The sequence below is a fragment of the Neofelis nebulosa genome, chromosome 18 (genome assembly GCF_028018385.1).
Source record: "Neofelis nebulosa isolate mNeoNeb1 chromosome 18, mNeoNeb1.pri, whole genome shotgun sequence".
Lineage (NCBI taxonomy): Eukaryota > Metazoa > Chordata > Mammalia > Carnivora > Felidae > Neofelis > Neofelis nebulosa.
In genome coordinates this window covers 8,779,219-8,792,027 of record NC_080799.1, presented here as the reverse complement: position 1 = coordinate 8,792,027, position 12,809 = coordinate 8,779,219, and the positions used below count along the sequence as shown (strand labels likewise).

Genomic DNA, 12,809 nt, shown 5'->3' with positions numbered 1-12,809 from the left:
CACCTGCGGTGGGAGGAGATGGGAGGCAGACGGTCGCTGCACACGCGGGTGCGGGAGATGCTGGCCTCTGTGACCGCTGCCTCGCGGTCACCCAGAGACCTGCGGATGATCGGCTCCTCCCGTCCGACACAGTCCTGTGCCTGCCTCATTCTCCAGACTGTTTTTCACTCTCTTTTCTCCCCACACTGGGGAAGCACACGGGGGAGAGACGTTCTCAGCAACCCTGGGCTGACCCAGCTGTGGCAGAGCCAGGGCGGGCTCGGCGGAAAATTCGGGGCACCTGTCTGCCCTCTCCCAGGGATCCTCGTATTTGTGGTGCATGTTGTACAAGCTCTCGAGGAAACACGCACATCAAAAGCAGAGTTTGGGAATTCAGTTCAAAATTAAAAACCCTTCTTGAATCACGATTCGCCTTTTGCAGTGAACTTGGTCTGGCGAAAGTTTGCACCGGGCGACACAGTTGGCCCTGCTTCGGAGCTCGGTGATCTCCCGGCTTCCAGCTTTTCTGCAGATCTATACTGATTTAGAAATAATGCTTTCAAATTACCTTCAGTAACCTTATTACCGAACCAGCTGTGTGTATGAACACTTATCAATGCGTCCCTGTGCATTAAGAGAAAATGTATGTCATACAAACAGTCTAAATATATATTACTGAGATGGGAAAAAACAAACCCTCTAGTTAAATTGCTTTGCTGTAATCAAAGATTAATCACTCTGAGCGCGTGTGAGTGTGTGTGCCCGCGTCCTCGCTTCTTCTCCAGGGTTCCGTTTCTGGCTTTGGGCAAACCTGTCCATCCTTCACCGATATTCATATTCTCCGGCAGACCGGTCACACCGCTGTTCCGAGGGTGGAATTAGTTTTCCCGGATTTCTGAGAGTTGGAGGTGGTTTTGGATATTGGTTTATTGCTGCGCCTTCTAGGCCTGCAGCTCAGAAACCCTCCTTTCCCCAGGCACATGGTGGACAGCAGGCTTCGAAGCGTCCATATGTGCAGAGGCGCTAAGCGCCTGCCCCGAGAGCAGCCTGTCCCTGCTCAGTAACACTGCCAGGCAGCCTGGCATGTGGGTAATGATGTTTGGGCTGTGACGGAATGTTCCTCAGAGGATCCAGGGCCGATGGCAGGCGCCAAATGTGACGGTGTGGTGGGCCGGGACCCTCCTTTCCAACAGCACGCAGGTGGGTGAATGGGTCTGGCCCCACACGGGCACCGGGCCGTGCCGAGCAGAACCAGTAACGTCTCGTCGTACACGACGGTATTAGAAAAGCTATTAAGGTACGTTATTTTACACATCCTCCTAATCTCTCCATACTGCTTTACTTAATTTGTGATGAAATTGTTGAGAAAGGGTACTTAATGTAGGACAGTCAGTAAAAGTAATTTATCATCTTCCCGCTTCGGTGCTCACGTTATCAGCGAACTCATTTTCTGCATGCATCATGCAATCAGCCTATTATTTGCATATTAATCAGGCAGTGGACCATGAAAGAACTGTATCCCAGCCAAACGCCGCACTATCTCAGGAGAAACACTCCGTAATTATCATACATCAGTGTTATGATGTGGTAATTGATTATAACATCTTTCTGCTGCCCCTGGGGAGCCCCTCTGCTCACCCAGCTCCAGGCACTCTGGACAGATTGTTCTTTTCCTCCCCAAAACCGAGTCACCGCTGCTGTTTTTGCCGACTGCTATTTCCGTGGAGTATCGATTCTCCCTTTCAATTTTGGGAGGTATTTAAACCACGTGGAACGCAACTGACCGTAACTCATGGACGAGCAGGTCTAGCCAAGAGGAAGGCACGTCCCTCTGGACTCCGTGTTCTCTCTCTCTCTCTCTCTCTCTCTCTCTGTCTCTCTCTTTCTCCTCCCTCAGCTTTTGGCTTTGGAGGTGCTGCTGAAGCTTCCAAGAAAGTTTCCTTATCAGAGAAAATGCCCCAACTTCAGTCCCTCCTTGTTGCAAAGTTGGTACAAAGGCAGTTCGGCTGCTTTATTTAAGTGCCAAATGACAGACTAATTTTGGTCCTCTCATAAAGGACAAACCCAACATCTGCCAATTCAGACTCAGACTATATTTGGGAATCCAGTTCCAAAGGGAAGAGCAAAACACAAAATCACATCAAGCTGGTGATGGAGCCTCCTGGTTCGCTCTGTATCGGAGCCCCCCCTCCTCACTTCTCGTGCAGACCCTGAGTGTGGCCCAGGGGCCAGTCGTAAGGGGCTGGGGCTCGGGTCCCTGGCTGGCTCAGGGCTCCCAGCAGGGAGAGGGCCAGACACCTGAAGGGCAGGGCTATCCTTCAGGAAGGGAAAGGGCCCTGCACCACTGTGTGTATTTTCCGTGCATGTAGACGGGAAGGGTTTCAAAGCAGCACCGACCTGTATCCCCGGCTGGATGGATTATATACGTTCCATTGCAAACTGCATAAAGTCGGGTCCGGCTCTGCCACTGATTTGTCGCTGGCTTCTCTCCTCTTCTCCTGCCCAACTCCTGGCTGAAATACAAGGGACGCGTCCCGGGGTAATGGAGGGATCTGCTTTTCCTATTGTTTCTTGAGTCTTGGATCTGCTTTTCTGTATTTATTCAAATTTATAATTTGGATCCAGTTTTGTTTCTGCTTTTGAAATGTGGCCTTGGCTTCTCTCTGAGCATGTCGTTCCAGGCACCAACCCTTTACCCACTGGGGGGGGCACAGAGCCCTCGGGGCTGAGCGACAGCTCGCCTGGGCCCAGTTCCATGGCAGTAGGGCCGCTGGCCTCAGGACCACGGTCGCTTTTTCCATCTTCTTGACTGAGGGCAAATCACCGCTCATCTCTGAGCCTTGGTTTTCTCCATCCGTAAGATGGGGGAAATCACTTCCCCTTACTGATGGAGGGTTAAAGGTATCAGCTCTGTGCAGGGCACATAAAAGATACAAATACGCGAGTTTTCTCCTTTGAGGCCTGATAATCACCTGAGGATAGATACGCATGTCAGCTCCTTCGTCTTTCCCTGGAACCAAACCACTGAAAGCCCAAGTCCTCATTTGCTCCTAACGACCTACTTTTGCTCCTTGCGCCGAATGCCCAACGTACTGTAAATTCTGATTTCCGAAGAAAGCCTAAAGGGGCGAGAAGGGAGACGTGTCCAGAGGCCCGTGACGAGGCTCCGCACGGGCTTTCTCTCAAAGGCGATTTGGGCGGTGCCCGCACGGAGGTCCAGGCAGAGTAACCAAGGGAACCTGAGTGGGACGGCACGGCTCACCCGTGCCGACGGTCGGTCACCCCTATATCCCGGCAGGGTGGCCGGGTTCCATGCCGCTCGGCCCCAGATGGCATGAGTGATAGAACCTGCAGCCTTTACTCTGGAAGCTCAGGATTTGGGGTCAACTTTACAGGATGGTAGACGGGCAGGCAGCTTCCAAAGACCGATGGCAGTTCCGAGAAGCTGGGAGTCTGGAGAGCTGCACGCGGCTTCCCCTGCAGCAGACCCTGGCTGCCGGCTTCCACCCAGTGATGTTCACGCCTGACGAGCTCCACCCCAGGAGCGAGCGGCTGGACTGCTTTCCTGTTTGAAAGCGGGAGGCCTGACGTTCTGTGTGTGCACATATATCATTCACGTATACGCGGGGCAACATGTAACGGAAGTGTAGCGGCAGAAGTAAATGTTCCAGCGGCGGCCCCTGTTCTTTTTATTTCCTTTTAAACAGAGTTTGAATCTTTTTTAAGTTTATATATTTTGAGAGAGAGAGAGAGAGAGAGAGAGAGAGAGGAGACAGCATGAGTGGGGGAGGGGCAGAGAGAGAGAGAGAGAGAGAGAGAGAGAGAGAGAGAGAATATATCCCAAGCAGGCTCCACACTGTGGGCGCAGAGCCCAATGCGGGGCTTGAACTCGCGAATCGTGAGATCGTGGTCCGAGCCAGTATCAAAAGTCGGTCGCTGGACCGAATGAGCCACCCAGGTGCCCCCAGAGGGCCCGGTTCTGAAAGGCTTTTGTACACAAAGTCATTTAAAGCTCCCAACAGCCTGGGAGACAGGTCCTGTATTTGCCCCATTTTACAGAAGAAGGATCTGAGACAGAGAAGTCGGGGCACTTGCCCAAGGCCGCACCGTCGCTCGGCGGCAGAGGCCGGACGAGCCCTCGGCAGTCGGCTGAGCCCGCTGCGCACACGGCCGCTGACACGCACTCAAGGCTGGTCACTGCAGGGCAGTTGCTTACGTTTTGCTGTTGAAATCAATGGAAATATTTCTCACCAGTGACTGGTTAAATAAGATACCGTATATCCAGATATGGGACTTCCCTATAGCTGTAAAAAGAGGAGAAGATTCTTTGCGTACTGGGCTAAGAAGTACCTGCGACATATTGCTGCTTGAGGAGAGTAAGACATGGCACCTGGACGCCTGCAGGCTTCCTTCTGTGCAGAACAGTATCTAGTTACAGGGACCGTCTGCAGGAAACAGGATAGACAGTCTCCGGGGAGGGCGGCTGGAAGACGGGGGTTTTGGGAGGGTGGGCAACTCATTATTTTTCTCAATTAAATGTTTACTGATTTTTTTGGAAACATTTTGTTTTTAAATTCTTTTTAACGTTCATCTGTCTTTGAGAGACAGAGAGAGAGCAAGAGCACGGGAGGAGCAGAGAGAGAGGCAGACACGGAATCCCAAGCAGGCTCCAGGCTCCGAGCTGTCAGCACAGAACCCAACGTGGGGCTCGAACCCACGACCCACGAGATCATGACCTGAGCCAAAGTCCGACGCTCAACCGACTGAGCCACCCAGGTGCCCCAATGTTTACTTATTTTTCAGACAGAGCGTGTGTGAGCACAGGAGAAACAGAGAGCGTGACATGGAGCCTGAACTCAAGAACCATGAGAGCATGACCAGAGCCGAAGTCAGACGCTTCACCAGTGGAGATCAACTCATTTTTAAAAAAGGGGTGTAAACTCTTTGAAAGCTTGCATTTTATAATCATGGTGTACACTTCATTTATTCAAGAAAACCCCACAAATCATAATTTTTAACCAAGTCAAATCTCTTACCCTGAGTTGCTGCTCTCTGTCTCTTTTTTGGAGAGGTAATGGTGGCAAATCCCACTCTAGGAACAGAGACTTTGGGGGCTGATTTACAAAGGAGCAGCCTTTCCCAGGAACGGTGAGGCTGACGTCTGCTGCCTGAGAGCGAACCCCATGCGGGGCCTGCAGGTACAGTGTGCTCCGGGTGAAGGCAGGCGGGCCGGGCCTCCACTCTCCCCCTGCCCTCCTACATTAACATTGCAGTGGGGGCTGCTTCCGGGTCACATGGCCAGACCCCCGTGGTGAATTCCCACAAAGCGGCGAGTGCACACGCACTAGGGGGAGGTGACAACAAGTCCCATTTTGAGGGGGCTCAAGAGAGGGCCCCCTCCTGTCCTGTGGCGTGGCCGAGGCCCCTCCTGCATTTGCTGTGCCCGGCCTGCATCTCATCATTCTTGAAGGGTTAGCTCTAGAATGCCCAAACCCCTTGTCACCTGAGCTCAGCTGAGATAAGGCTGACAATTTTTGAAAGACATTAATTAGAAGGCAATTCACAGAGCACAGTTTCCTAGACCGTCTGGGCTGGCACAGGGGATATCTCGCTCTTGGCAGAGCAAGTTACTCCACTGCACCCAAGGTGAGGAGGGAACTTTCTAGGCCCTGGTGGGACATTCCCTAAGCCCTGCCTCAGCTGAGGGCCCCAGGCCTGGTGGCTCTGGGGCACGTGCTTCTCGGGCTCACAGCCTCTTCAGCCTACCCTGTTTGAACAAGGCCCTTCCCCATATGGGGCCAAATGACCTTTGGGCTTTGGGCCATCATCGTCCACGTCCTCTCCCTCTCTGCCTCTGAGCCCCCTAAGGCTATCCTGTAGCCCTGGCCAATTTCTTCTTGAACTGTTCCCCCTCCCCCGCTGCGTATATTCAGCCACTGCTAATGCCATCTCAGTGCCCTGCATCCTGGAGGCTATGCCACTGGCCGAGTCTCAACCCCTCACCTGCCCCTCCCACGGTCCAGTGGCGGGAAGTTCTTTCCTGCTTATTTCCTGGCTCCCTGTGGTCCAGCGGCTCAGCTCTGAGGTCAGGAGTTTCTTCCCTCCATCCTCTGATCTCTTCGGACGGGGTGGGTGAGAACTCAGGAGGGCTGTGCCACCGATCACGGGCCTCAGCCCCCCTCCTCTCAAGAAAGAGCCACCGGGAGGGGGGGGGTAGGGGTGAGGAGAAGCACTTTGGTAGGAGAGGCAGCAGGTACACATCGTAGGCCCAACACCACCGGGGAGGGGGCGGGGCAGGTCGCCGAGGTCCCCCTGAAAGAGCACGGAGCCTCCCTTCTGTCCCACCGTCCACACTTTTCTTCTTCTTCTTCTTCTTCTTCTTCTTCTTTTTTTTAAGTTTATTTATTTATTTTGAGAGACAGAGAGAGTGAGTAGGTGAGGGGCAGAGAGACAGGGGGAGAGAGAGAGAGAGAGAATCCCAAGCAGGCCCTGCACTGTCAGCAAAAGGAGCCGGATGCGGAGCTCGAACTCACGAACCGTGAGATCATGACCTGAGACAAAGCCAAGAGTCGGATGTTTAACTGACTGAGCCCCCCAGGCGCCCGCACACTTTTCTTCTTACCACACAAGCCTCAAGGCAGCACAGCCAACGGTAGACTACACACAGGAAAGACCAAATGCTCCCAGGATCTACTTTCCTACTGTCGTTTTAAAAGGAAAACAAACCAAAAAAAAGCCCTCTGCGTCAGGGGCTTCTCACCTTTTTCAAAGGTTCTGCACATGCCATGTGCTTCCCTGTCTATGAACTTTGTACCTGCAATGTTCTCCTCCCTGACCCCTTAGCCCTTTACGGCCCAGTCCCTCCGTGGGGCTCCCTCAGCGTCGCGGGGCCTGCACCCACACATACCGACAATAGGAAGGCAGGCTGTGTCTGAATCCAGAAACCCGTCTTTTCTGACCTTAGAACAGTTATTCCTTTATCATGGCGTTCTTGATATAACAAAGCATCCGAACGCAGGTTGCAACCAAGAAAGAAAGGCACGCACGGCACGCTGAGTTCTCCCGGCCACACTGCGTCGATGAGTGGGCGCACAAGGCCGAGCCCCGAGCCAAATGATCAGCAGCGGCCCACCCTCTGCTCAGGGAAGGGCACTCTCTAGTTCACAGGTGGCTTTCCAGAATCCTCTTTTGTTTTCGATCTGTTCTCTGTGGCCAGGTATAAATCAGTTATATACAAATCTTTTCAGGGGTTAGAAAAATTCTTCTTAGAGAGAACCGACAGTTACGATCACTGATTTATTTCGATGGAAGAGAAAGAAAAAAAAAATCAAATCAAATCTAGTCTAAGGCACTAAACTGAGGCACTAAAACTGACAAGTTTTAGATACTGCCATGGAATTTTCTGGCGGTGCCTATTAACAAGCTATCCAAATGCCTGCCTGAGAATCCCACTGCTGAGTTCAAAGCACTAAAAACCCGGACAGATTTTCCTGGTCATCTCACGGGCACCAAGCAAGAGTCATTCTGCGTATTACACAGGAATGTTGGCCCGTCCCTAACCGGGGGCTGTGGCCACGGGTCTCTCCTGGGTGTGTGAGGCCACCCACGTTCAAGACACTGTGGCAGCTGTCTCCTCGGGAGGCAGCTGCCGCTCTGCTGACTGACAACAGTCAGCCATGGGATTCTCCACGGGTGCAGAGGACCCGGAACCCACCGCTCCTGACTCACATGCTGGGAAAAAAACTGGATGTTGCAGAATTAATCCAAGGAGACTGGGGCATGCTTTGGCTTATGCGGTTTGCAATAATCCATCTGAAGGGTGGTGTGGAAGCTTATTAACTGCAGTAACAAAATGCTTTCGTGTTCAAAAGTTACGCTCTGTAATGTAATGACTAACATCGCATCCAGGAAAATCTGTTCCTTTCCCTTTTTTTTCCCTCCCCCTTTTAGATTGTCTCTTGTCTCCTTCCTTCCCTTGGGGCAAAGAGATTAATCACACCAAGGAACTGTGAATATAGAATGAGCTGTAGGGAACGAAAATGGAAAAAAAAAAAAAAACACACACACACACAAAAAACCCCAGCGGTTTACCAGATCGTATCTGCCTACCGATCTATGTACCTACCTACCTACCTACCTACACACGTGCCCTCACACAACCACCTTCCGTGCATCTTGAGGTTTTCTTCCCTTTAAAAGAAAGCCTGCTACCTGATCAGCAAGGACTGGAGGCCACACTCAGGGGAAACAGCCCTTACAGGGCCCCTCCCTTCATCCGTAAGTGCTTTCTTTTGCTTCCCCAGAGCATGGCGATAGCTAAGCAGCGAGGTCAGCTGATGCCTGGTACCTGGGATGGAAGACCGACAACAGGAAGAAGCAAAGAACCAATCCCCAAAGGACTATCTCCCAATAAGTTTGCCGTATGAGGTCAAACATGACCCCGTGCAGAACCACCGGCTCACCTCCCCCAAGGCACTGGGAACTCTGAAAGAAGCCAACTCAAAAATGTTTGTAGGGAACTAGACTGCCTGGAAACCTCAACGAGTACCTGATCGGAAGTTCTGGCCTTTAAAAACCTATCTATCTATCTACCTATCTATCTATTAAAAGTTAACTCATGTGATCAACACGGGACCCTCTGCTCTCCTAACTCTTCGTCAAGGCCCCAACAGCTTCCAAGAAAAAGCACAGGCCGCCAGCAGAAAATGGCATTCACCCTCCTGACTGCCCGAGGCCATCACCCCAATGCTCAGATCATCAAAGGAACATTCAGGAATGGTTCCGTTCAAGAAGAGGAAGCGGTGATGTAATTAAAAGTTCGGTCTCTCTCTCTCTCTCTCTCTCCTCGTAAAGCTTATCAGCAAGCTTGACGTGCAGATCATTAAGGAAAACGGAGACCCCGAGGGGCAGCAGCGCCTGGCACAGAGAGGCAGGCAGGGAGCCTTTAGTGAGGCAAGCAGACTCCTGTGTCAGCAGCTTGCTGTTCAGATGAGAGAGGCCACTCCACTCCCGGGCATCTTATCGCCATGGCAACTGAGCACAGAGTCCTGCGCTGGGCCCACGCATTCTCTGCCGGGCAACTGTAGTCTCTCACTGCTGGGCCGTGGACAGAAGGCCGGGCTTCCAAAGCCCTTCCACACCCGGGAGCCTACTCTGGCCACTAGGCCGGCCCAGGGCCCGGGCTGCTCAGACGCAGAGTGTTTCTCCCCAGCATCCAGGAACCAACCAACCTAGGCTTGGAATTACCTTCCCACAGCCATCTGTTTCTACCACGCTGAGCCACCTCTGGCACGGGCCTCATGGAGTCACTGCCAAGGACAGCACCTTTCTGGGCCTGGGGGCCTTGGGGAAGGATTCCATGGTAGCCGCGGTGAGAACAGAGAACTCGAATCCTGGGGAAATCCTGGAACCGGAGGCTTTGCTAACGTGCCTCTGGGGCAGCACGGCTTCACTGGAGGCTTCCTCACAGACACTCATTTTCTACTCTGTCGAGGAAGATTCTGGCGTCCCCTCTGGGCATCCATCCCAATGATACAGCGATACTCATCATTACAAAATAATTCTCTTTTTCAAATCTAAATCCCACAAAGTGAAAAGCTCTGCTACTTTGACTTTTAGAAATACTCCTGAAAAGAGACCACTGGTAGTAAAGAAGTTTCACGCGAGAAAAACTACCACCCACAATCCTGCTGCAGTGATCGTCTTTCTTTTAACATCGACGAGCGCTTTTTCTCGTCTTTGCGATCCAGAGAAACGTTTTTGCTTAGCGACTGTCATATCAAAAAATTCGTACTTTCCTACAATGTAGGAAATATTTTTCCATCTTTTCCCCCACAATCCCCACAATGAGTGTTTCTACTGACGACTTCCCTATTGCTGACTGTCCGTGGGTGCGATGGGCAAGCGGTCTATAATCCGTCGTCTCCCGTTTTGCCGGGATGACACAGGGAGAGGCCCGCCTGCCACCTCTTCACAGAAACTGCTGGAAAGTTCTTTGGTGCTCATTTTGATCCAGAGGCTCCCTGCCTCCGCCAATCTGCAGACTCTCCAAGAGTCTTACACATCGCTTTATTTTATAAAGTAATTCGACATCTTATTACAAATACCACTTACGTCCCTCTGAGGGGCCCAGCGTGGTTTCCCTATGTCGGAGATGTGACAACAGACCTTCCAGCACAACAGCAAATACCTGCCACACGATAAAGAGTGAGAGGCCATTCTTCAAGGATGTGTTTGCACATGGAGAAGATTTTGGCATCAATCATGACTGACTAGGAGCTGCGGGAGAGCTCCTGTTTTCTTTAGGAACAAGTGATTTAAAAGAAAAATTTTTTTAAATGTTTTTGAGAGAGAGAGAGAGAGAGAGAGAGTATGAACACGGGAAGAACAGAGAGAGGGAGACACAGAATCTGAAGCAGGCTCCAGGCTCTGAGCTGTCAGCACAGAGCCAGACACGGGGCTCGAACTCATGAACCCTGAGATCACGACCTGAGCCGAAGGCAGAGGCTTAACCGACTAAGCCACCCAGGAGCCCCAGGAACAAGTGATTTTGATCTAAAATACGTTCGTCACGATCTGCCAAGTGTAGTCCTAACTCTGTTGGGCAGCAAATACTCTTGGAGAGTTTAAGGGGAGGCCAACTTTCCGCTGGGGCAAGAGGCGAGGCGAATTTTCCATGCAAACGTCTGTGAAGCTCTGGCACAAACAAGACTGTGCATTATTTGCCCTGATGTATCTGGGACGCGAGCCGGCGCTCTGTTACGTTCTCTGGGACTCGCTACTTCAGTTGACCTACCCAGACATGAGGGGGGGGAAGGAAGTACACGTGGTCCCTCTTCAGGTGGACAAACCACTCCATTCAGAGGTCCGGCCAAGAAGACCAACGATTTGGGTAAGACACCGACTTCCACCCCCCCGTTTTGGTCAAAATCAAAGGGAAGCACCCAAAATGCAAACTCAACCAGGCCCTTTGCGGCTGACGCCCCGCTCGGGGCGCATCTGTGTGCAGTTCGGTGTCTCTCGGGCCGCTGCCCAGCTGTTCCGTGTGCTACGCACGTTTTCCCTCATAAAACTTGCAGCAGGCTGGCGGGCTTCGTGCCCTTCCCTGAGCTCTGAGTTTTCAATGAATCGATGGGATATGGAGGCTAATCCGCGTGTTTAGAAAAATAAAAGCGAACAGAGGAGCAGCTCAAGACGCTGGCTGTTCCCGGAAGCCGGGCAAGCGAGGCTCCGAGCTCACGGAAGCGCAGGGTGGACGTGTGATGACGGCCAGGAGCACGGTGCCGCCGCAAGGGGTCCGCAGAGCAGAAACACCGGCTCAAAGGCCCCGGGGCTCCACATGCCAACCGGAAGGCGCCAGGTGTCTTGGCCTGCCGGCACGGCAGGCCTTCCACCACCCACCTCTAGGTTGGATTCCCACCCTCAGCCCTTACTGGCTTCCTTCGTCCCCATCCTTCTTGCCTGCCCATGACCCTGCTGGGAGAGGTCCAGTCCCCTCCTGTTAGAATGGAAGCGCCCGCGAGTGCAGAACCTATCTCTGACTTGGACCCCAGCCCCCGGTGCTGAGCACCCAGAAGCCACAGGCCGATGAAAGAACTTGGTGGCGAGCAGGAAAATGCTGGAGGAGACCCTCACGCAGCTGCTAACTCTCCCTGTGTCCATTAGAAACCAGGACCACGAGGAATCCAGTGTGCCAGCCGCATATGGTGTTTTCGGCTCACCGGATCCAGAACCAGGGATCCTCGGAGACCCCCCGCTACAGACCAGAGGACAGGGAAATGTAGAGGGAGGGAAGTATTTCACACAAAACAACAGAAATCGCTAGTTACCTGAGCTCACGCAGCCCTGCTGCTGGGGGTCCTGTAGTGACGTCACAGAATGGAGGACTGAATAAGACAAAGGGTTACAATTAAATGAGGAAACAAACCCCAGGGGTTTAAAACTTCCTAACGCACCGAGCATAGCAGAGCGTAGACGGCATAAAGTTCCCAAAGGTCCCGCTCCTTATAGGGGGGGCCAGAACTCGGGGTCCACGCAGGCAGAAGCTGGAGCCCGTTGGATCTTTCACCTCTGTGTCTCTGGCTGATTTCCTTTCTTGATTCCCTGATTTAGCTACTTGACTTTTACCTGTATTTATGTACAAACAGCATTTTCCTAATTAGTAACTCATTTTCTGCTACTCATAAAATTAGCTAGGCACAGCTTTCTGTCTCCGAAAAACTAAAGTCAGTCCCATGGCAACAGGTTGTGGAGGAAGGGGGCAGTTCTCCACCCCCAGGCGCCGGCCAACAGTCCAGGGCGCGGCTGGTGGCCTCACCACCCCCTGCATACATTTCCCTTCCCCCCATCTGCAGGAGCCCAGGGAGGGGCTGCCCTTACCTGGCCCTTGCTGTTGCCCTTGGACAGGTAGGACACCCTGGCCCAGCTCGCCGTTCAGCCAGAGCTGCATCCGGATGAAGGGTTCTCGGCCTTTCTGGGTCAGCTTGCTCCAAGGCTTCGGCCGGGACAGCATGTCACTGACACTGCCCTGGGACAGGCCCAGTACCTGGTGGGGCAACCAAAGACATGCATCGGTGCCCAGGATTTAGTGTGAGACCACCAAATGCTTTAGTGATGCACACATGGCCACGGAGAGGTGGGGACGGACGACACCCAAGCGAGGGCTTCAGGGGCTGAGCGCGGAACCCCCGCCCGGTGGATGGCGCCAGCCTGGGGTTGGGGAATCAGCCTGTCACAGGCCCCGGCGGGCGGAGGCCCTGGCTTGGGGAGCCCTAGTTACAGTCACAGCTTTCTACTCCCAGGGAGAGGAGCGGTGGGAGGAGGAGGGGAGG

At 52.9% G+C, this 12,809-nt stretch overlaps 1 protein-coding gene across 13 annotated transcripts in view; it reads right to left on the bottom strand.

The window, feature by feature from the left end:
• The window catches only part of CUX1 (cut like homeobox 1), a 377,843-nt gene that overhangs the window by 51,774 nt on the left and 313,260 nt on the right, over positions 1 to 12,809 (bottom strand). For 9 of the 13 annotated variants that reach the window (XM_058711654.1, XM_058711653.1, XM_058711661.1 and 6 more), the window contains 2 exons: positions 12,358 to 12,523; positions 11,808 to 11,864 (listed from right to left, as the gene is read on the bottom strand). The exons of the other annotated variants lie outside the window; for them this stretch is intronic. In XM_058711654.1, the coding sequence (XP_058567637.1) occupies positions 11,808 to 11,864; positions 12,358 to 12,523 (223 nt within the window). The remainder of the gene's footprint in view (positions 1 to 11,807; positions 11,865 to 12,357; positions 12,524 to 12,809) is intronic. 13 annotated transcript variants of the gene reach the window in all.